Below are 24271 nucleotides of genomic sequence, written 5' to 3'. Positions count from 1 at the left end.
AAAGAGCGTTCCAGCCTCAGGGAACAGCGTACAAAATTATGCCTGGCATGCTCAGAAGACCCAGGAGGCCAGAGGGTTGGATAAGGGGAAGGGATGGGATAAGCAATGGCGTCCCCTCTGCTGTGAGAGGTCAGATGGCACAGGCTGCCTGGCCCAGGGTCGGGGGCTCGGCTTCTGCACTGAGATGAAAACCACTCGAGGATTTTGAGCAGAGCAGGGATGTGGTCTGTCAAAGGGCCTAGCATATCCCTCTGGCTTCTGTGTTGAGAAGTTTGCAGTGAGGCAGGACAAAAGTAGGGGGGCAGCTGGGAGGCCATTGGGGTGGCCTAGGTAAAATACTGTGGCAGTCTGGACCCAGTGGGAGCGTGAGCAGTGATCTCTTCCGGGTATATGCTGAAGACTAAGAAGAAAGTGGAATCAAAGAGGACACAGATCTTTTGGCCTCGCATCTGAAAGAGTAAAGTCCCCTGGGCTTAGAATAACAGGAACCTGGGAGGAACCAGCTCCAGGGTTTGGACTACAAACATTGGCCCCTAAGTAAAGACATCAGATTGGAGGGAGTTCCAGGAGGAAGATGGGACTGGAAATGGTTTGACAGATCTGATGACCTTGTGAACTGAGGGGAGGGGACAGAACTAAAGAAAACACAGTCTGGCCTGACTCCTGAGTTGTGACTAGAAAACACAGTCCCGCCCAGAGAGCCCAGTTGGGGATGAAGGCCAGGCAGTGGTGGCTCACACCTTTAGTCCCAGCACTAGGAGCGGAGGCGGGCGGATCTCTGTGAGTTCAAGGCCAGCCTGGTCTACAAGAGCTAGTGCTAGGACAGGCTCCAAAGCTACAAAGAAACCCTGTCTCGAAAAAAACAAAAGAAAGAAAGAAAGAGAAATTGGGAATGAAGAAGCATGTTGTGGATCATAAAGTGGGGTATCACCAAGGAACTCTGTGACTGCCTTCTACTTTGGGTCTTCAGCCCTCGGCCGTCAGGCACTCAGCGCTCCCCTCTTCTCCTAGTCTGTATCCACAGCCAGGAAGCTAACCATGTGCTTTCTCCCCTTAGTTACACAGATGTCATTGATGTTGTCCAGGCCCTGCAGACTCACCCAGACCCAAATGTCAAGTCCTACTTCACCATTGGTGCTGTCACCGTGTGTGTGGAGCCCCTGAGCTGCTACATGGAGCACAGGTAGACACGTAAGACCACCTCCAGCCCACGATGGGGGGTTGAAGTGAATGTAGTGATTTCCCCTCCCCACCAGAGAGACAGGCTTTACACAGGTTTGGTTTGTGGAACACATCAGCCTGTGGTGTATGCAGTAAGTACCCCATGACTCTGATTTGTATGAAGTCCCAAAAGGGCACAGAACAAGATAAAGTAGATTATGGAAGACAGGCTTCTTTCAGCTCTGTGAGAATAGGGTCCATGTCTTTTCAATGCTTGGTACATAGTATTCATGAAAGATCTGTTGTGAGCTTGGTGGTACATCTCAGAGTTGTTGACTTTCCAGGTGTATGTAATGGACCCTGGGTTCAGTCCCAGCACTGAAAAAAAAGCATAGAGGGGAACAGAAAGAAGAGAGAGAATAAATAAGTCTGATGAAAGTTAAGTGTGGCTGCCAAAGACCTGTAATCCCAGTCCTCAAGAGACAGATGAGAGATACAGGCAGACTTTCCTTTCCCACCAGCCACTCCCCCAAATAACCAGAGAGTTAATATTTGTTATAAATGCTTGGCCAATAGCTTGGGCTTGTTTTTAGCTATCTTTTTTAACTAAAATTAATCCATTTCTATTAATCTGTGTGCTGCCCCAAGGGTCCACGTATGTACTTCCCGTTCTGCTCGCTTGTGTCTCATGGCATCATCTCTTCTCCCCAGCATTCTCTCTGCCCCGAAAATCCTGCCTAGTCATTGGCCAATCATCCTTTTATTAACAGTGAGAGTAATATGTCTTCACAGTGTAGGATTGTTCCACAGCTGGGGGTGGGGGTCACTGGTTAGAAGCCAGCCTAGGCTACAGTGAGGCTCTGTCTCAAATTAAAAAACAGTTAATGACTTAGTCGGTGCTCAAGAGTGATCAGCCTGGGCTACAACAGAGTGAGAGACCCTGGCTCCAAAAAGAACCAAAACAAATGAGTAAAGAGTAAAGGGGTGTGCCATCGTGTGTACCACAGACATGATTTAATAAGATAAGACTGGAGTAAAGGATAATTATTTAAATACAGAAGTAAAGCTAAATTGAATTAATGTTTAAATACAGAAGCCAGCCTAGGCTACAAGAACACTGTCTCAAAGAGAAAAAAGAAAAGAAAAAGAAAAGAAATTTCAATAGCTTTTAGTTGGATTAGAAGGAAGCATCAGTGGCAGTGGTGGCACACACCTTTAATCCCAGCAATCGGGAGGTAGAGGCAGGTGGATTGCTGTGAGTTCGAAGCCAGCCTGGTCTACAGAGTGAGTTACAGGAGAGGCTCCAAAGCTTAACCAAGAAACCCTGTCTTGACAGACAGACAGACAGACAGACAGACAGACAGACAGACAAAAATTATGAAAGAGTCAGGAAGAAAACTGAATTAATATCCTAAAGTAGGATTTACCAAATTTGGTCCTTATGGCATGTGTCCAGCTGTTTTATGAAATAAATTAAAGAATAAAACTGTGTTCCTAAGCATCTGACTTGCTGATCTGGGAACCATGGAGCTCTGTGGACCCAGACAAACCTAGTCCTGTAGGGAATGCCTTGGGCAAGATGCTCAGCCTCCTTACCAACCCTCACCTAGCTTCTCATCTGCTAATAGATAGCAGCGGAGTCATTCCTGACTTCTTTTGTGCTGCTCATCCTTGTGGGAACGTGATAAAACTCATCAGTGGTAGCTCTCTTCTCTAAGAGGATCATTATAATATTTGGGAATTTTCTTTTTTTCTTTTTTTAAAAAAAAGATTGATTGATTGATTGATTATACACACAGTGTTCTGTATGCATACCAGAAGAGGGCACCAGATCTTATCATAGATGGCTGTGAGCCACCATGTGGTTGCTGGGAATTGAACTCAGGTCCTCTGGAAGAGCAGCCAGTGCTCTTAACCTCTGAGCCATCTCTCCAGCTCCCCCTTTTTTTCTTATTTTAATTAACTTTTATTTGTTTGACTTTTTGTTTTGTTTTGTTTGTTTTTCGAGACAGAGTCTGTCTCTCTGTATAGTTCTGGCTGTACTGGAACTCACTCTGTAGACCAGGCTGGCCTTGAACTCACAGAGATCTATCTCCTGAGTGCTGGGATTAAAGGTGTGCACCACCACCACCCAGCTGCCAGGTAGGAACTTCTATGGGACATGAACTTCAGTGTAAAACTGTGAATGTTTTGAATAACTATAGTTCTCTCAATGCTTAATACCACCTGACACTTGCATTATCAGTCAGATTCATGCTTTTGTGGGAAATAATGACAACTCTGAAATAAATGGTTTTGAAATACATTTTTTTTTCTCCTCAGGTTTCTCTTTCCTAAATGTCTTGACCAGTGTTCACAAGGTAAGCAGTACATTTTGTTTCCTGCTTATGTGCCCATCACATTCTGTTCAGATACAGTAGGCTTTTCTCTGTGCTGCTACCTTTCTGGAATCTACTTCATACAGAATTGGTCCTTGTGTCCTGCTGGGTGGACACACATCCTCAGGAGCTCTCTTGTGATACCCTGGCTCACTCAGCAGCAGCATTCCTGCCCTGGCCTTGCCGCTGATGAACCTCTAGGTTAGCAAGGTTGTTAGGGTCCTGGAGATGCAGAATAAACTATAAATTCCTGGCAGTGGTTCTGAGATGCTCAGTGCTATGAGGGGATATGCCTCGGGGAGTGGAGGGCTTGGGGGGAGCTTCCTGAATCAGCACAGCAGGCAAGTTTCCAATAGAAGAAAACAGCTCAATGTCCCCAGCCTGCTTGTACCCTGCTGATCCCTTTGCCAGTCCATGGGGACAATAAAAACAACACACCAGGGCTGTCTTGGCAGACCGCTGAGCTGGCAGCTTCGCAGGCAGGAGACCAAGGAGGAATGTTCTTATTGGACTTGGCATACCAGGTAGTAGCGGTCCCCCTTTGCTCTTCTGAGACAGAATCTCATGTCACTAGCTTCAAGTCACAAGTCACTGTAGCACAGACTAGCCTTGAACTCCTGATACTCCTCCTCCTACCTCCCAAGTGCTGGGTTAGTATAAGCTGTGGTTCAGCAGCAACAAGATGGAATGAATGTTTGGGTCCATCCCTAGTGCCTAATCCAAGTAGATTCGGGTTTTGTGGAGGTTGGGTTAGTAGAACCTTTTGACAAACCAGTTGTGGGGCAAAAACTGGAAAAGAGATATTTAGAATGCCTCTGCTTTCTGGTTTAGAGGATTAGGAAAGCTGAAGATAGCTGCCCTTGAATAGAAAGCACAAGAGAGACACTGGAACAGGAGGTAATGTGGGAGGCTTTCTGATCCTTGGTTCTAGGCTTCGAAGCCATGATCAAAGACAAAGGCCCAGACAGATATTCAGTATCCAGACATGGGGTTGAAAAGATTAGAAGGCCAGAGATGCGAAGGGGTTTGGAAAATCCTGAAGCTTGAAAGATGAAACGGGAAGAAACAGTACTTTAAATATCAAAGACAGAGAAAAATCAGTTGTGTTTAATGTTGCAGAGACCTCAAGGGAAGTACAATTTAACAACAAAACAAACAACAAGCATTGGTTTTTTGCAAGTGTGAAGGGCACTGGTGACCTCAACAGGAATGTCTGAATGGATAGGTCAGAACTGAAGTCAAGTATGAGTTAGTACAGCAGGTGATCTCTATGTAGAACCAGACCTAGTAAGTCCCAGGCCAGTCTGGAACTATATAGTGAGACCCTGTCTGAAAAAAGGCAAACCAGAATTGCCATTTCTTTCAGGGTAGCTGTGGCAGGCTGAGTAGTAGGATCACCTGGGTTGCATAGTAAGATGTCTTCATGTGTGTGTATGTGTGTGTGTGTGCGCACGTGCACACGCATGAAAGAGAATATTTGACATAGGTTATCTCTGCAGCCCTGGCTGGCCTGGAACTCACAGAGACCCTCCTGCCTCTACCTACCAAGTGTACTACACCCCATCTGTCTGTCTTTTGGTTTTGACAGGGTTTTTCTGTGTAGCCCTGACTATCCTGGAACTTGCTCTATACATCACGCTGCCCTCTAAATCATAGAAATCCAGCTGCTTCTGCCTCCTGAGTGCTGAAATTAATGGCATGCATCTCTTTTGCCAGGGAAGACTTTATGGGTTTTTTGTTTTTAATTGTTTGTTTGTTTGTGGATTATTTGCTGAAAAACAAGCCTGAGGACTGAGAAGGCCACTAGTCTTGACAGAGGAAGTCTGGGAGATTCTGAGCTAAAGTTAGGAATGAAAGCTGACTCAGACTGTGATAACTTCCAAGGAAATGGAGGAAGTTGCTTGGCTGGTAGTGCACTCTGGGCTTGGTGGCTCACACTTAGAGCCCAGCACTCAGGAAACTGATGCAGAACTATCAACTATCAACGTTCCAGGCTTTAATCCCAGTACTTAAGAGGCAAAGGCAGACAGACCTCTGAGTTCAAGGCCAGCCTGGTCTATAGAGCGAGTTCCAGGACAGCCAGAGCTACATAAAGAAACCCTGTCTTGAAAAACTAACAAACAAAAGCAAATCAACTTTTAAAAACTTGTTGACCTTCCTTGACCCTTCCTTCTTCTCATCAGTGTTGGAGCCACCTTCTTGACACTTTATCCCTCAGTATCTTCCCACTTTCCTTTGTGAAGCATAAGCACAGATGGTTAGGTTCCCCTGCAGAGTCTTTTTTTAAAAAATAATTTATTTATTTTCATTTTATATGCATTGGTATTTTGCCTGCATGTATGTCTGTGTGAAGGTGTCAGATATTGGAGTTGGAGTTGTTAATTACCATATGGGTGCTGGGAATTGAACTCAGGTCCTCAGGAAGAGCAGTCAGTGCCCTTAACCTCTGAGCCATCTCTCCAGCCCCTTTTGTTGTGGTGGGTGGTTGGTTGGTTGGTTGGTTGGTTGGTCGGTTGGTTGGTTGGTTGGTTGGTGGGTTTGGGTTTGGGTTTGGGTTTGGGTTTTGCAATTCAGGGTTTTTCTGTAGCTTTGGTGGCTGTCCTGGAACTCATTCTGTAGACCAGCCTGGTCTCAGACTCACAGAAATCTATTTGTCTCTGCCTCCCGATTGGCGTGTGCCACCACCGCCCAGCTTCAGAGAGTCTTGAGGAAATGATCTGTCTTCATCATCTTTGGATCTGAAGCAGCCTGGGCCGGTGTCTCAACCAAAAAACCTCTTTTAGTATCATCTTTCCTTGGGCACTTGGTAGTATGTTTCATAATGATCCCTTCCAGTGCATTGTTCAAAGGCAATTTGTCTAAAGTTTGTACTTGCTAACATGTGGGCAGGTGATTATGGGGCCATAAGTTGTTTCTTTTTTATTTTATTTTTTTATTTGAAGAAAGGGTCTGTCTGTGTATCCCTGGGTTCTAGGGTTCCCTGGATCTTAGTGTGTTGACTGGGTTTACCTCACAAAGATCCATCTGCCTCTGTCTCCCTAGTGCTGGATTAAAGATGTGCAGTGCCACACGACCCAAGTTCTGTCCCACTGAGTGTCAAGGAACTCAGGAGTTGTAGTGCCTTAGTAGATTATCTTCTAGTTGTATCTGGGCCTTCAGCAGTCTGAACTGGCTGACTTGGTTCGCCTTGGATGAGAAGGAGATTTAAAAAAAATGTCCCCCTTCTCATTAGAGGTTCAATGACTGTTCTGGAAGTGGAATCTGCCACCAGGAGACAAGTTCTTCACGTCCTGGAGGAGCTTATTACCTCTTTGCTACTGTTCATGACTCAGACTTCCTGGCTCTCCCCCATCCCACCCACTGTGGCCATTTTACAGTATTTCTGCAGTATTTCTTGATAACAGAGGCTTATGTTATGCTTAGCAAGGCTCATTATAATGCTGACTTAAAGTGAAGGTGTTCTAACTGCCTGTTTTTAGAAGTGGTTTCGTCTTTTCCTGGGCTTCTGAAAGCCTTTAGCCCAGTCTGGAGTAGCCAGACAGTGATGTTTCTCTATTCCTGGGAACAGGCCCGGCTAAAGTACCTGCCTATAGCTCAGCTTGAAACCTCGGTTAGTCCTGGTGTTCACTTAGATAAGAGCAGAAAGAAACTCCTGACCCCACTAAAGCGCAGCTTCTCCCTGTGGCTTGTTTGGCCTGTGTACCAGACAAGCTCCACTTGCCTCACGGATGGCATTTCCTCTTGGCAGGTGGTGGTTTACATAGCTGGACTAAGGAATGCTGGAGATAATCCTTTTGCTCTTTTGCTGAGGAGTAAAGCCCTTCTTCTGTACCCAGTTCCTGACCTAGAATCCTACCCCCTACAAAATTAGTCCATACAGTACTTGTATAGCAAGCAGAACATAGACAGGGTTCATCTAACAGACGCCCACAGCCTGGACAAGGAAAGGGACAGGCCAGGACTTTTTGTGGGACCCTGGCTCACTGCTGAGAAGGGCAGGTGTGTCCTAATTTGACTCGCCCCTTTTAACTAAGGAACTGTCATAGTCTCTAGGTCTGTAGATTTCTACTAGCTTTCCTGACTCCTCACTACAAGGCCCACCATATTGTTCTCTTCTTCTACCCATGGTAACCTCTCAGTCACCTTGCAGGGTCTGACTCCTTGTCTGCCAATCCTAGAATGCCCTAAGACTTCAGGGATTCCATCTATTTGCCTGTGGTGTCACATTTTGGGCATGGCCTTATGACTTCAACCTACTCTGTTTACAAAGGCTTCAGTGGCTTCCTGTGGTTGCACCAAAGTGTGCAGATCTGGCTTCAGCCTTTCTAGGCCAACCCTTGATGTTTCTCTGCAACCTCCAAAGTGACCTTCCCAATGTATTGTCAACATATAGGTACCTCCAGCGCCCCCTCATTCAGAGGAGAGGGCTCCCTGACACTGGCAGAGGGAAGTCTATCCTTTTGTCTAATTTTGTTTTTCAAAGCAAGGTTTCTCTGTAGCTTTGGAGCCTATTCTCGAACTAGCTTTTGTAGATCAGGCTGGCCTCGAACTCACAGAGATCCACCTGCCTCTGCCTCCCAAGTGCTGCGGTTAAAGGCCTGAGCCACCATTGCCCAGCTAGTATTGCTAGTACTGATAATTCTTTTTTTTTCTTTTGTTTTGGGTTTTTTTTTTTTTTTTGAGACAGGGTTTCTCTGTAGCTTTGGTGCTTGTTCTGGAACTAGCTCTTGTAGACCAGGCTGGCCTTGAACTCACAGAGATCTGTCCGTTTCTGCCTCCCAAGTGCTGGGATTAAAAGTGTGTGCCACCACTGCCCAGCTGTATTGATAATTCTTTTGTTTTAAATTAATTTCATGGCTGGTGGTGGCGCACACCTTTAATCCCAGCACTCAGAGGACAGAGACAAGCGGATCTTTGTGAGTTTGAGGTCAGCCTGGTCTACAGAGCAAGTTCCAGGACAGGCTCCAAAACTACAGAGAAACCCTGTCTCAAAAAACAAACAAACAAACAAAAAAGATTGATTGATTATGCACACAGTGTTCTGCCTGCATGTATGCCTTATGGATGATGCCACCATGTGGTGCTGGGACTTGAACTCAGGACCTCTAGAAGAGCTGTTATTGCTCTTAATCTCTGAGCCATCTGTCCAGCCCCTTGATAACCTTTTTTTTTGGATTTATTTATTCATTATCTATACAGTCTTCTGTCTGCATGTGTGCCTACAGCTCAGAAGAAGGTGCCAGATCTTAATACAGATGGTTGTGAGTCACCGTGTGGTTGCTGGGAATTGAACTCAGGACCTCTGGAACAGCAGGCAGTGCTCTTAACCTCTGAGCCATCTCTCCAGTCCCCACCCCATGATAACTCTTAAAACCAGAGTTTATTTTCTAGTTTGGTACATATTTGAATGGTTTTCATTTTATTTTATTCTATGAGTGTTTTGCCTGCATGTGGATATGTTTGTTACCACGTGCATGTGTGCTGATGGTTGTGAGTCATCATGGGCGCTGGGAACCAAATCTGGGTCCTGTTCAATAACAACAAGAGATTTTAGCCACAATAAGAGACATCTCTTTTGCCTCCCATTTGAAATTTTCTCAATACAATATAAATAAAAATTATTGAATAGCCAAACATATCTCTTATAAATTTAAGGCCAGCTTGGCTTGATCTGCATAGAGCATTCCAGTATAGCCAAGGCTACACAGAGAAACCCTGTCTCGAGAAAACCAAAATAGTAATAATAATAAGAATTCCACTGAATAACAAAATATTCTATTGAAGAGGTTCTAGATATATCATTTCAATGGTAGCATGCTTGCCTACCATGCTTGAAGTCCTGGGTTTGATCTCTACCATTCCATAAACCAGTGCATGCCTGGAATCCAGACCTCAAGAAATGAAGGCAGGAAGATTAGAACTTAGTTACATCATGAGTTCTAGGATGCCCTGGGCTAGACACTGACCCCGTCCCCAAAAAGACAAATAATCTTATAGCAGAAATAGCCTATATCGATAAGAACTTTATAAAATATATTTATAACTAAGAAAATAAGTATGAATTTGGAAGAAGTATAATTACGCTAGAATGAGTAATGACTTTGGTGATTACTAAGTTCTCCATAGTTTTGTGACTCTTACCTTCTTACAAGTTGTAGAGCAATTTCATTGTTATCCAGTCTACAAATCCTTACACGGGCTTCCCCTTTTCCCACGTCACTGTATGGAAATCTCTGTCCACAGTGGTCTTGCAGTTGTGAGACTCTGAGAATATAGTTGTTAGCACCTAGGCTGTAGTGAATACTTGGTGGTAAACAATGTGTCCTGATCTGCTGAAGGCAGTGGCATCGGTTTCTAGCTTTGGAATCTGTCCTGGAACTAGCTCTTGTAGACCAGGTTGGCCTTGAATTCACAGAGGTCCTCCTGCCTCTGCCTCCCAAGTACTTGGACTAAAGGTGTGCACCTGCACGCTCAGCACAGCACCAATTTCTAATAAGGTTGAATGTAAGCAATGCTGAAAAGCTCTTTGATCAAGAACTCCAAGTAACAACCAGAAAATTGAATTAAGAGAAGCTAAATTGGTTTGGGAGCCTATGAGGTGGCTTAGTGGTTAAGGTGCTTCCACCAGGCCTAGGTGACCTGAACTCAATTTCTGTCCCCACATGGTGAAGGAGAAAGCCAGCTCATGCCAGTTCTTATGGTGCATGTGCTTGTGCACATAGGAAATGTTGAGAGGGTGAGAAAGAGAATGGCAGATAGGCTTGGTGGCCAAGTTTATAGTCCCAATACATGGGATCGTTGTGAATTCATGGTCACACTGGGCTGCATAATGATTTCCAGCAAGCTTAGGCTACATCTTAATAAAACCATGTCTCAAAAAGCATAAAGCTAACCATGTTGCTTATGTGTATAATCTCAGCATTCAGGAGGCAGAGGCAGGAAGATCACGAGTTGAAACCCATTCTGGTCTACATAGTAGGTTCCAGTCCAGCCAAAGCTACTATGTGAAACCCTGTCTCAAAAACAAAACAAAAACCAAACAAACAATACAAAATACATGAGATTAGGAAGTGAAGTAACTAAGTGTGTACTCTTAAGATGTGGCAGTTCCTAGAAGGGGAGAAAGAATGTGGCGAGGTCAGTGGAAGCAGCAAAGGCCCACATTTGTGTGAGCCTGCATCCCCAGTCAAGATTCTGAAGGTTGTTATGTTTTGGTTCTATTCTTCAGGCTTGGTGAATAACGTGGTATTTACAAGTCACACAACGGAGCAGAGGCACCCTCTCCTTGTTCAGCTGCAGACCCTCATCAGGGCTGCCAATCCAACTGCAGCCTTCATTCTTGCAGAAAATGGGATTGTTACAAGGTAAACTTGTGCAGACTCCACTCTGTGTGCCCAACTTCTTTCCCAGATGACACAGCACCAGACTGGCCCACAGGGATACACCTGGTGGAAGGAAAGAACCGACTACTGCAAGGTGTCCTCTGACCTCCACATGCGTACTGTGCTGCACACACACACACACACACACACACACACACACGGAAGAAATAATAGCAGATTTCTACTTCATGTATGTAGGTATTTTGCATGTGTGTGGGTGTCTATCTGTACAGCACATGCATGCCTGGTGCCTGTGGGGGCCAGAGAGGGTTTAGAGCCTCTGGAACTGGAGTTGTTGACAATTGTGACTTACATTTTGGATGTTGGAAATTAAACTAGGGTCCTCTGGAAGAATAGCCAGTGCTCTTAACTGCTAATCCATCTCTCAAGCCCTGTAAAATGCTGTTTTTGTTGGATACAGGATCCTACTTTGCAACCCTGTCTTGCTTAGAATTCAGAGGGACCCACCTGCCTCTGCTTACTAGGTTCTGAGAGTAATGTCAACCACCACCACCACACCACTTCTTAAATAAACTGAGTTTAACACTGTAATGCTCTGAGGTGTTTTGTTACTCTGTTTTGACAGATGCTTTCTCATACACTGAAGAATTGAAGTCAAAACTGTCTTCAGTGGTCCATGTGTTAAGATGCTGGAGAGATGGCTCAGCCATTAAAAGCTAGGCTTACAACCAGCAATATAAGATGTGAGAGTATGGGTGCGGTGGTGGCACACGCCTTTAATCCCAGCACTTGGGAGGCAGAAACAGACAGATCTCTGTGAGTTCAAGGCCAGCCTGGTCTACAAGAGCTAGTTTCAGGACAGGCTCCAAAGCTACAGAGAAACCCTGTCTCAAAAAAAATAAAAAAATAAAACCAGCTGAGGGGGTAAGACGGCGGCTCAGCAGGTAGGCCTTGCCACCAAGTGGTGGAGTCTGGTTTGATCTTGGAATCCACATCGTGGATGACAGAACTGACTCCTACAGCTGTCCTCTGACCACCACACACACACCATGGCCACACATGTACACACACCTTTAAAATAGCTCTTGGGAGGTGCAACTCTGTGGGCATGTGTACGGAAGCCAGAGGGCAACTTCAGGTGTACATTGTTTGGTTATCCAGGGAAACAGTTTAGTCAGTACTAGTGTGAGAACCTCAGGTTGACCCTCAGCAGGGTGTAGTGGCACGTGCTTGCTAGCAGGTGCATCACCTACATCCGGTCCCTTAGTTACACACACAGACATTAACTGGAGGGCTGGAGACATGACTGTGTACCATGTGCTTACCTGGTGCCTGGGAAGGTCAGAGGAGGGCATCAAATCCCCTGAAACAAAAACTGTGGATGACTGTAAGTCCCCATGGGAGCCTGGGATCAAACTCTGGTCCTTGGCAAGAATAACAGGTGCTGGGAACAAAGCCCCCTCCTTTACATTCTTAAGATCTGGCAGGTACTGTGTTGACCAAGTGATTAAACCACGAAAACAGTAATGGGACAGTCTGATATGATGATCCTCTCTGCTCTGAGTCAGTGTGGCAGCATCACCTGGGTCGTGATTGCCATCACTAGATAAACCAGGGTTGGTGGTACATGTCTGTAATCTCAACACTTGAGAAAGTAGAAGTAGGAGAATCAGGTCATCCTCAGCTACTTAGTGAGTTCAAGACCAGCCTGGGCTACATGAGACCTGTGTTCTTGTGTCCCCACCCCACCCCCAAAAAAAGTTTCTGATTCAGTGAGTCACCAGCAGGACCTGAAATTCTACATTCTGATAGGAGTACTAAATTCCTCATGTGTAGTAGTATATCGTGGCCCTGTAAGAGAACGTATTCTTCTTGTTTTGGTTTTGGGCAGTTTTTGTTTTGTTTTGTCTGTTTTATGACAGTCTCTCTGTAGCCCTAGATGGTCTAAAACTCAATATAGACCAAGCTGTCCTCAGACTCACAGAAATCTGCCAGCCTCTGCCTATGAGCAACTATTCTTAGAAGACACATATTGAGCCGGGCGGTGGTGGCGCACGCCTTTAATCGGAGGCAGAGGCAGGTGGATCTCTGGGAGTTCGAGGCCAGCCTGGTCTACAAGAGCTAGTTCCGGGACAGGCACCAAAGCTACAGAGAAACCCTGTCTCGAAAAACCAAAAAAAAAAAAAAAAAACCAGAAGACACATATTGAAGTAGAAGTGAACTGTTATGCATACAACTACTTTTCATATTCTGTGTCAGGAAAAATGCGTGCAAATGTGGAGAGGTTAACACTGACAACCCTAATTAACCTGTGTCTTCTCTGGGTCTCTGTGTTTTTAAAGGAATGAAGACATTGAGCTGATTCTCTCAGAAAACAGTTTTTCAAGTCCCCAGATGCTACGTTCTCGATATTTAATGTTTCCTGGCTGGCAAGTATCATTACTGAATAGTAGCTCTAAAAAGAAATGTGAGCCACATCTGTAGCAAAGGATCAGTAGAAATGACAGTAGCATACATGCTTCACAAGGGTCACTGTGTTAATTGGATAACCTGCTGTGGCCTGGAAGCCTTCCCAAGGGGCCAGTGCTCCACAATCTGAGCCTCTGAACACTGCGATTCAAGAGGTCATCCTACAGGTACCAAGTACAGTGAGTGGTACAGAACCAAGACTTAGATTCCCCAGGTAAAAAAAGTTGCCCTTCCCAATAATCAGCCATCTAGAATAGGTAATCAGTCATCAAAAGTAGGTAGGCTTCTGCTAATGAGATCCATGGAATATTCTCTACAGCTGGCTCTCAGCCCAAGAACATCACCAAAAAGAGGACAAAGGAGAGATGCCGAGTCCCCATGATCTTACTCTAACACCATTGCCACCTCAGCTGTCTCTAGAACTAGCCATAGAGCTTCTGAGTGTAATGTAGATGTAAATTAATAAAACTAAAATTTAGAGTTAATTGTGGCTGCCTATGCCTGGCAGCCACAGTACTGGGCACTGCAGAACCAAAGCATTCCCACAGTGCCGGGAAGCTCTGCTGTGCAGTGCTGCTTCTTCAGAGCTTTGCCTGTCTTGGCTTTTTTATTTCATATCAACAAAACACATTATAAATGCCACTATTGTTCACATTTTATAGATGACAGAAGCAGCAAGAGTTCGATGATGTGTCCAAGATACAGCTAGTAGTCGGGTGGTGGTGGTGCACACCTTTAATCATCCCAGCACTTGGGAAGCAGAGGCAGGTGGATTCCTATGAGTTTGAGGCCAGCCTGGTCTACGGAGCGAGTTCCAGAACAGGCTCCAAAGCTACACAGAGAAACACTGTCTTGAAGAAAAAAAAAAGGAAGGAAAGAAAAGAAAGAAAGAAGAAAAGAAAAGTTTAAGAACAAGAGAGATGACTCAGTGGTTCAGAGTACTTGCTTCTCTTGCAGAGGACCCGGGTTCAGTTACCAGCACCCATGTGGTGCAGTTCAAAGCTTTCTGCAAACTCAGAGTGTACATGGTACAAATACACACATTCAGTCAAAATACATAAACACATAGAATAATGATAATAAATTTTTTTAGAAAACAATGAAAGGAAAGAAAAAACCTATTGCAAGTAAGGCATGGTGGCTCACATTCTTATCCCAGCACTCGGGAGGATAGAAGCAGGATTGGGAGTTCAGGATTATCCTTAGCTACATAGTAAGTTCTAGTTCAGTCTCACAGGCTACATACAGGAAGCCCTGGCTCAAAAAACTTTAAAAGGGGTTGAGCACAGTGGTGACTGCCTTTATTCTCAGTACTGGGAGGCAGAGGCAGAAGAACCTCTTGGGGACCAGCCTGATTACATAGAATCCCCAGGACAAACCTCTTTAAAGGTCTAGCAAAGTAGCTCAGTGGTTAAAGAAGCTTGCCACCAAGCCCCCGTGGCCTGAGTTCAATCCCAGAGTCCCTCACAGTAGAAGAAGAAAACCAGCTCCTACAAGCTGTCCTCTGACCTTCATGTGTGCAGTGTGGCAAGTGCACACACACACGCACACACACACGCACGCACGCACGCGCGCGCACACACACACACAGCTGGGCTAGGACGTGCTCCCGCTCTTAGGATGGTAGGAATGACACCCGTCCAGTGGTTCTGTCCTCCCCTGGAGCAGTTCCAAATCAGAAATAAATCAGGAGTTGAAATGAAATGTCCTTAACTGTGGAAGCTGAATGAGATATAAGGTTCATTATACTCTCATACTTCTTTTTTTGGTTTAAACTAGAAATTTTCTGTATTAGAAAGTTTCACAACGTGGACATGGTAGCTCATACTAACAGTGACAGCATTTGGGAGGAAGCAGGAGGACCAGGGATTCTGCATGATCCACAGCAAGCTCAAGGCCAACCTCAGGAAACACAAAACCCTGTCTTTAAGAAAGAAAAAAAAGTTATTTCATCCAGCTATAGTAGCATGTACTGATAATCCCATATATTCAGGGTCCTGAGGCAGGAGGATAAAACGTGAGTCTAGGAGTTTAAGACCAACTTAAGCACATAAGTGAGACATCTTAAAGTTTGAACACACACACCACACACACCAAACCCTAAATTTATTTTTTGTATATTTTATTTTTCATTTTTTTTTAATTTATTTTTTGTGCATTGGTGTAAAGGTGTCAAATCTCTAGCAACTGGAGTTACAGACCATTGTAGGCTGCCATGTGGGTACCAGGAACTGAACCCAGATCCTCTGGAAGAACAGGCAGTGCTCTTAACTGCTGAGCCATTTCTCCAGCCCCAAACCCTAATTTAATGCTCTGAGTTTAGCCCTGATGTTAATGGCTCTGTGACAAGCAGTGTGATTACACAGCAGTGGCCTCACAACTCCTTAGTTCCTTCTAGAGAAACGTGGATGTTTTAAGTTCCCCACCGTGAGATGGGCGTGTCTGGAGTGTTTAAAGTAATCCTAGCTGTTTTGAATGCTGAAGCAGGTGTATCTTCAGTTCAAAGTGGGGACAGGGTAGAGTAGGGGTGGTCCCAGCTGTGTTAGGAAGGACTCCTAGCATCGTGAGGTCTGAGGGAATGCACAGGCCCTGGACTTGAGGGAACTTGTGCTAGTCTAGAGAAGTTAGACCTGCACTCTCAGGAAGGTTCTGCTCCAAGGCCCCATCCTGCTTTCCAGTCTCATAGTGAAGCAGAGGGATACACACTGGAAACAGTACTTCAGCCAAGCCATTGTGGTGCGGAACTTTAATCCCAGCACTTGGGAGGCAGAGGCGAGAGAATTTCTGAGTTCAAGGCCAACCTGGTCTACAGAACAAGTTCCAGGATAGCCAGGGCTGCACAGAGAAACCCCGTCTTGAAAAAAACAAACCAAGCCCCCAGTTCAATCCCTAGCCCCATATAAACCAGTGTGGTGCCCCATGCTTTTAATCCCTGCATTAAGAAGGTGGATGCCCAGATGGTCAGAAATGTAAGGTCATCGTTGGTTACATAGCAAATTTGTGGACAACCTGGTATTGGTAAGACCCTAGTTCATATAGGAAAAAAGAGAAATATATATTGTAAACAAAATAGTGTATTAATTAGTGAGAGAGGATTGAACAATGATGACTAGTTTATCCCAAGATAGTATATATAACACTGAACCCCAACACTGAATGGATGAGATGGGGGCAAAGGGTACTACAGCTTCTTGTATATGTTCATGAATATGTCAAAGAATTTAAGAACAATACTTGTTCTTACATTTTAAAAACTATTTTAAGGTATGAAGGTAAATTTGATTCCGGATCCGTCTTTCCGCTAATGGTTCAGATCTGTGTGTGGTTTGACCGACCTCTGGAGAAAACCCGCTTTGTGGCCAAGTGTAAAGGTGAGCGTGGCTGGGACACGTTCCACCCTCGATGGAAGACTTGTCCCTTCCCTGTGGCCCCATTTCAGTCAGTATCCTCGGGTTTCTGAAGTCTTCTCCATACTGTAAGGATCAAAGCAGGTAGGGGGTTAATGAGATCAGATCTCCGGTTCCGGTTATGTGTGGCCACGCTTGGCTCACTCTGAGGGATAGTGGTGGAGGCCCTGGGCAGGAGGAGTGGAACCTTGAGCCCTTCCCCTGGCCCTGATCTTCTGACTCTGTTGATCTAAGCTTGGCCTCCCTGTCCAGGTAGCTGAATTCCTGTCCTTTTCCTCCACCAGCAATTCAGTCTTCCATCAAGCCAAGTCCCTTCTCTGGGAATATCTACCACATCCTTGGCAAAGTGAAGTTTTCAGGTAAATGGAGTGAGTCTTGGTAGCCCTGCTGGCTCCATCCTCTTTTCCACAGTGGAGGATCTGCCCTCAGCTCCTGGGAACTCCAGTGGGCTGTACAGAGGTTGGGCTGTAGCGCAAGGCCACTGAAGCCCAGCTAATGTGTGTCCATGCTTTCTTCCATTCTTTTATAAAGCTGTTCTTTTTACATTTTACATTACATGTTCTGACAGCACATGTATGAGCACCACGTGTGTGTCTGGTGCCCATTTGATCCCCTGTCCCTGGAGTTAAAGTTGGTGTGAGCCACTGTGTGAATGCTGGGAATCAAACCCAGGTCCTCTAGAGAGTATCAGCTAGTGTTCTTTACCACTGGGAGGTTCTCCAGCCCCTTCCTCAGGTTGCTGCCCCTCAAGCTGCTGGGTAGTACTTAGTCCTTGACGTCACAGCCAGCCGCTGCATTCAGCCTCTGAGGTGAATCCCTGGGTGTTACTATCAGTGCAGTGGCCTCTCCTTTTATGACAGATCTCGCAGAGGCAGTGGTGAGTGGCCCTGCTTATCTGACCTCTAAGCATTTTCTTCCGCTTGTGTTCCTCTGCCCTATTAACAGTGTGTGTCTGATCACCCATACCTACCAAGCCATATACTTCTACTCATCCTTTCTGACTCGCCACTACTGATCCCGTCAGTCCCTAGGAATCCGTCAGCCTGCCAGCACTGTTACAGTCTAGCGTTCTTGTGGGATTTGTTCTCAGGGACAAATGTGTTCTCTGTGCAGATTCTGAAAAGACCATGGAGGTCTGCCACAACACTCTGACCAACTCCCTGAGCATTATGCCGGTTTTGGAAGGACCCACTCCACCCCCCAATTCCAGAAGCACACCTCAAGAGAATGGGCAGCCAGAATGCTACCTTGTGTTCATTGGCTGCTCCCTGAAGGAGGACAGCCTCAAAGACTGGCTTCGACAGTCAGCTAAGCAGGTGACTTGCGAAACCAACTTCACTGAGCCCAGATACGGCCAGCACACTCCTCTGACCCTGGCCTCCTTCCCTCTGACACCCACTAGTCTACACTTCAAGGCTCAGTCAAGACTTAGGGACATTTGGGGATTAAGAAGCAGCCTGTAGGGGCAAATTCCAGGTGGATATGTCAATACTGTGTTTTGTTTTGAGTTTGGGATTATTTGTTTTTCTGGACAAGGTCTCTGCATAGCAGTGGCTGTCTGAGAACTCACTCTATAGACCCTGCTGGCCTCAAAACTCACAGAGATCCGCCTGCCTCTGGAGTGCTGACATTAAAGGCCTGGTCCTGTACACTTTTTATTTTATGTGTATGAGTGTTTTGACTGCATATATATCTGCACCACATGCATGCTTGGTGCCTGTGGAGGCCATAAGAGATCAGATCCCACCAGGCAGTGGTGGTGCACGTCTTTAAGCCCAGCACTCAGGAGGCAGAGGCAGGCAGATCTCTGTGAGTTCAAAGCCAGCCAGGTCTATAAGAGCTAGTTCTAGGACAGGCTCCAAAGCTACAGAGAAACCCTGCCTTGAAAAAAACCAGAGAGGAGAGGGGAGGGGAGGGGAGGGGAGGGGAGGGGAGGGGAGGGGAGGAGGAGGAGGAGGAGGAGGAGGAGGAGGAGGAGGAGGAGGAGGAGGAGGAGGAGGAGGAGGAGGAGGAGGGACAGAGAGAGAACATGAACAGATCCCCTGGAATGGAGATATAAAGAACAACTGTGGGCACTGGAAGTCAACCCCAGGTCCTCTGGAAGGACAGTGCTCCATGCTGCTGAGCGTCTCTCCAGCCCAGGCCTGTGTACTTGGACAGCCAGGCGTTTTAGAAGCTGTGGTGCTAAGCACAGACAGTATTAGTGGTTTGCTTTGTCCTGAAACTCGAGGAGTAAAGTTGCCTGGGGTCTTGGGTCTTGTCCATTGATGGTAGTCTTCTAGGAGCTATGACCTTCCTTGTGTGATTAAATTCTTCTGCTTTTGCTTATTTTAAGGAGGTTTTTTTTAGGAGGTTGGGTGTTTTGGCTGAAGTGGTTAGGTGGAATCTCACTGTGTAGACCAGCCTGGCTTCAGATTTTAATCCTCCCGCTTTAAACCTCCCAAGTGCAGGGATCACAGATGTGTGTCACCACTCCTACTTTAGATAAGGACTTAAATGTTACTAGACTGTGAAACCTCCAGATGTCCATCATCTGTCATTGTGGCTCAAGCATAAGAATGTACCAAGAGGCAGTTGTGCCCATTTGCAAAGCACTGGGCACAGTTGTTTCCAGCTGTTTTGCAGGGCTCTGGTGTGAAAGTAGTTTACTCAAAGGAGTAGTCAAGCAAGACAGCATCTCCATGAAACCTGGTTCATGCACTCTTCCCTCTTCTGGGGTCCTTGATGCTTAACTGGCCCCCAAAATCCTGTAAGCCTTTGGCTGCCCTTGTACTCCCTCAGCCCTGTTGAAATGTGTGTTTTCTCTACATCCACATAGAAGCCTCAGAGGAAAGCTCTGAAGACCAGGGGAATGCTGACCCAGCAGGAGATCAGGAATATCCACGTGAGTGGCTGCCCTCGCTCCCCTCAGTGTTTGTCCCCCACTTGTAGTGCTGTCCTGGGCTCACAGGGCAAGGGACTGTTTGTAGGATGGCCTGGCATTCTTGCTGCTCTCAGGACATAAAGGGAGGCTGCTCAAGAAGCCTAACCTTGTAGCTTCAGTAAATGGAGTGGCCACTTCTGCTGTGACCTGTGGATGAAGTGGAGGAGATCTGTGTCTGTAAGAGGACTGGATAATGGGAGAACTAGCCTTCTCATCCTGCCCAAGTAGTTTTAGAAGATCTCTGTTTAAGATAAGCAGTCAGCCGGGTGGTGGTGGCACACACCTTTAATCCCAGCACTCGGGAGGCAGAGGCAGGTGGATCTCTGTGAGTTTGAGGCCAGCCTGGTCTACAAGAGCTAGTTCCAGGACAGGCTCCAAAGCTTCAGAGAAACCTTGTCTCAGGAGGAAAAAAAAGGGTTAAAGCAGTCAGCTGCACAGCTGCAGCAGAAAAAGGGCACATAGCTGTTCATGGGAAGGCTGTAGACAGCTGTTCATGGGAAGGTTGTGGGATCCTAAGGCTAAAATGAGATTTCCTGGGTGAGCGTTACTAATAGCTGACTGACCCCTAAGCCTCTTCCCCAAGCCCATGCCCACCAAGGCCTTTTAGGCCTTTTTTCAAAGGTTTTGGGACAAAAAATTAAAAGCTACGATCCGAGCCCCATCATGGGCTGTCACTAGTCCCAAGTCTCTGCTTTATGCCTGGTACCTGTAGAAGCTGGAAGAGGGTGTCAGGTAATTCAACAGGTTTCTTTTCCAATAGGTGAAACGCCACTTGGATCCCCTACCTGCAGGCTACTTTTACAATGGCACCCAGTTTGTTAACTTCTTTGGAGACAAGACGGATTTTCACCCACGTATCCTTGGAAACAGTTTGGTCCCAGTGTGAAAATCTGGGAGATGCGAGCCTCTCCTGTAAAATTGGTGTCTGCTAGGAGCACCACAGCAAGCCCTAGGAGCAGGCAGCCTCTGTAGACCTGGGGGAGCTCGCAGGGACAAGCCCCACAGGCGCCATCCATGTTATCCTTTCAAAATTGCTGGTGTTAGACGTGCCCTTCATTGACCAGTTGTACTGTCATTCTCCATGCGGTGTGGTTTGAAGGCAGCATTGGTAGCAGCAGGGTCATGACATACAAAGTAAAGATGGCCTGTTCCTGCAGTCCAGTGTGAAGATGGGTAGGATGAAATGCAAGACTAGCAAGCTTCAATGCGCTTGAACCCAAGAGTTCTAGGACTTCATGTTGCCTGTTACCCTCATTGTAGCTGAGATGCTCTGTGTTAGATACTTTGGTTTCCCAAGCCTCACCTGCCCACAGGTCCCCCTGGGAGAAGTGCTCCTTCCTGTCCCCCAGGCTCATAGCTCACCTCCTTAACCAGGTACCAGTCATGGACCAGTTCATGAATGATTATGTGGAAGAGGCCAATCGGGAGATCGAGAAGTACAACCGCGAGCTGGAGCAGCAGGAATACCGTGACCTCTTTGAGCAGAAGCCCTAAAAAAAGCTGGGCCTGTGCCCACGAGAGATGAATGAGTGAATGGGTGTCCATCTTTCCTGGAGGCCTCTCCTGAAGGGGCTGACACTGTCCTCCCTGGCCTGTGCCTGCCAGCATAGTACATGTTGTCTCTATTCTCTCTCCTCTCTACACCCTGAAAGGCGTTGTGTTCACCGCTGAGTGAGGGCTGTGCACAGGATGAGCAGCTAGACTGCCCTGTGTTCCAGCGTCTCTGGGTGTCTGATAACAGACTCTCCGGTAGACAGCTGGACACTGTGAGGCTGAGGAGAACCCTTTGGCTTACGCGGTACAACTGCTGGGAGTTAGAAGGGTCCTGGTTGCCTAAGCAGTGGCCAGGCAGAGATCCACAACGCCCTGTAGATGAGAGCACTTCTGTGGGGTGAATGGAGGCAAGATAGGATGCTTTCTGTACACGCGAGGCTACTGCGTTAATGGTCCTGGAGCTCCACCGCAGCATCACTTTGGTCCTCTAACTCAGAGACAAGAGCAGGCCTGCTACTCAAGCCCTGGCAGTGCTTCACCTCCCAGTCAAGGTGAATATCCTGCAGCTGGTTAGTCTTGGGCCCAGGGTCTAATCATTTGGGGGCTGTTGACCTTTCACCCCTGTCATGGAAGGCAGTGCATTTCAGAAAACCTCCCCTGAAACTGCCCCGGGTATGTTTACTTGATTCCGAGGACCAGGAATTTCAGGAATCTGATATTCAAATTAGAATCCCCTCCAGTGGTTTTTCTTTTTTTTTACCCCCCCATTGGGCTGCACAGCAAAGGTGAACTAATTTGCATCCCAAGACTGACCTCCTAAGTAGAGTGGGGAGCAAGGTCCCTAAAGGTGATGCCTGCTAGGACTTGAGTGCCTCCGCTGCTTGGACTATAAATGTTTTCCGAGTTTCATGGACTTTTTGCATGCCTTAGGAAGAAGCACATAGGGAAAGCCAGCATCGTGTTCTGTAATGTAGAAAAACTTCTGCAGAAGGGTCCTGGCACAGCGGAGACGTAGAGGGAGCATATGAGGCCATGTGCCTGGTAACAGAGCTCTTTGGGCAAAGTAATAATCAAGGCTCATCAATAAAATATTCTTGTATTATGAAAAAAAGGTTGAAGCCAAATGAGCCAAATTACAAGTTCCATTGGATAAGAATTCTTGCATTAAGAAAAACATGTGAGAAAGGCCCATATGCTCCCATCCCTGCTCCAAAACACACTGGTGACAAGGCCCTCCTGTTGAACTCTAGTCTGGAAATCCCTGACTTCTGGCTGGGGTTCAGTAGCATAGATCTTAAGTGCAATTGATTAATAAGCAATGAATTACTATAGCTCCCTTTGTCTTCACCAAGCTCTTTTTAAAAACTAAAATTTGAGCTAGCAGCCTTAGAAAAGGGAAAGGGGGACTACGAAACAATTTCATTTCCTTTGGGGGGTGGGGGTAGACCACAGGCCATTTCATTTCCTGCAGGGTTACTGTGAAGATTTCAGAGGGAGCTCTAGATTAAGGGCTCTGGCTGCTTTGGCCTGGCAGTCTGGCTGCTGCACAAAAGCGTTTTTAAAGAGGGGTTGGGGCCACGCTGTGTGGTGAACTTGGTTTCTAGCCATCATCCATAGAAGTGTGCTTTTACCAACCTGCCCATTGCCCCCATTCCTCTCATCAGAGGGGAAACTGATTACCTCAACTTGAATATAAAACTGTGGTTTTGAAGAAAAGGCAGAACATTCAGAAGTTCTTTGCCCCAAGAGGGTAAAGCTAGCTGAAGCCTCTGTAGATGTTCCCTAACCTGCTTGGGACTCTGGAGGGGCCCTGCAACCACACACTGTGAGTTCTTTGAGGACTAGGAGGGGACCTTGCTTCTCCTCTGCTGCTCCCCACAACCTGCGGGCCTCTTGACTTCCATGGGGTTTAACATCCACTTGATCCCTTCAGGTCAGAGGCTATCTCCAGAGGAAAGCCATGATAGTCTCTAGGCTCTAATCTTAGAAGTGGACGGCAGGGACCCAGCAAGGATTTTAGGGAGCAGTTCCCAGGACAGGCAAAGTCCCCCAGGGGCTTCCATGCTTTCTACCAGCTTTCCTGTTAGCAGCTTCAGTTCCCATCACCAGAGTGAGTGGCATAGTGGTGAAGTCACTGAAGTTATGGGTTGTTTTGTTCTAATGTGGGATCTCCCCAAGTGGACTGGGGGGAAGAAGCAGACATTGGAGGCAGGTTTGCCCACCAAGCCCTCAGGCTCTTTGACCTGAGGCCTGGACACTAGCCCTTTAGGCTGTGATCAGTAAAAATGTCCCTCCTAAATCCTCTTGGGATTTTGGAGAATTTTTGCACAGTAATAAGCTCTGGCTTCTCAAAAGGGAAAAGTTCAACTCAAAGACTGTAAACGGTTAAGTATTCCAGCCATGCTGCTGACTAGTCGGATAGTTGTACCTCAAAACCTAGGTGGGAAGTGGCTTTCTCATTATCCCACGGTCAGATACTAATGGAAGAGCTCGCTTACGTGCCAAAATTCACTTTTATACTAGTTTTTCAATGCTTTAATATTTGTAACTTAAATTTTAAATTCATATTTACAAACACTACTATAACTTCAGTGAAACTGAATTGTGTGATTGAAGCTTTTTGCTTATTATAATATTTATTACACTACTTAATTCAGTAAATATATAAAAGTAGCCTTCAATTTATTTTTATATTATTTTACATGTTTTTATCTGCAGTTGTGTCTGTGAATTTCCCTTGGAGATTAAGATGTAATACTAAGGACCAATAAACTGTCACTCAGCAAGCTGTCCCTGCCTATTCCTTTGTCTCTGGTATGGCTTTGGAGGGTTGGAGCCCTGGGAACTGGACACTTGCTCAGTCTGGCTGGGATGTTCCTGGCTAGGATTGCTGAGAGGAGGAGCCCTTGAAGCTCACACTTGGAACCCCAATAGAGGGTAAAACTCACATCATACAGTCACCTACACTGAAGCTGGATGTGGTGGCCTTTAATCCCAGCACTGGGAGGCAGAGGCAGGCAGATCTCTGTGAGTTCAAAGCCAACCTGGTCTATGAAGTGATTTCCAGGACAGCCAAAGATACACAGAGAAGCCTTG

At 46.3% G+C, this 24271-nt stretch overlaps 1 protein-coding gene across 7 annotated transcripts in view; it reads left to right on the top strand.

Annotated features, from left to right (window-relative positions):
* The window catches only part of Dnaaf9 (dynein axonemal assembly factor 9), a 133866-nt gene extending 109901 nt beyond the window's left edge, over nucleotides 1-23965 (top strand). For 3 of the 7 annotated variants that reach the window (XM_075962194.1, XM_075962193.1, XM_075962199.1), the window contains 10 exons: nucleotides 1058-1183; nucleotides 3484-3521; nucleotides 10768-10903; nucleotides 13225-13311; nucleotides 16616-16722; nucleotides 17043-17126; nucleotides 17872-18074; nucleotides 19577-19642; nucleotides 20442-20535; nucleotides 21063-23965. In XM_075962194.1, the coding sequence (XP_075818309.1) occupies nucleotides 1058-1183; nucleotides 3484-3521; nucleotides 10768-10903; nucleotides 13225-13311; nucleotides 16616-16722; nucleotides 17043-17126; nucleotides 17872-18074; nucleotides 19577-19642; nucleotides 20442-20535; nucleotides 21063-21175 (1054 nt within the window). In that variant the 3' untranslated portion in view covers nucleotides 21176-23965. The remainder of the gene's footprint in view (nucleotides 1-1057; nucleotides 1184-3483; nucleotides 3522-10767; nucleotides 10904-13224; nucleotides 13312-16615; nucleotides 16723-17042; nucleotides 17127-17871; nucleotides 18075-19576; nucleotides 19643-20441; nucleotides 20536-21062) is intronic. The other 4 variants (XM_075962196.1, XM_075962195.1, XM_075962198.1 and 1 more) reach the window with 3 other exon arrangements.
* The last annotated feature ends 306 nt before the right edge of the window (nucleotides 23966-24271 follow it).

Source organism: Microtus pennsylvanicus, chromosome 2 (assembly GCF_037038515.1).
Source record: "Microtus pennsylvanicus isolate mMicPen1 chromosome 2, mMicPen1.hap1, whole genome shotgun sequence".
Taxonomy (NCBI): Eukaryota; Metazoa; Chordata; class Mammalia; order Rodentia; family Cricetidae; genus Microtus; species Microtus pennsylvanicus.
The sequence above is the reverse complement of the archived record's forward strand: the minus strand, read 5'-3'. Positions and strand labels throughout refer to the sequence as shown.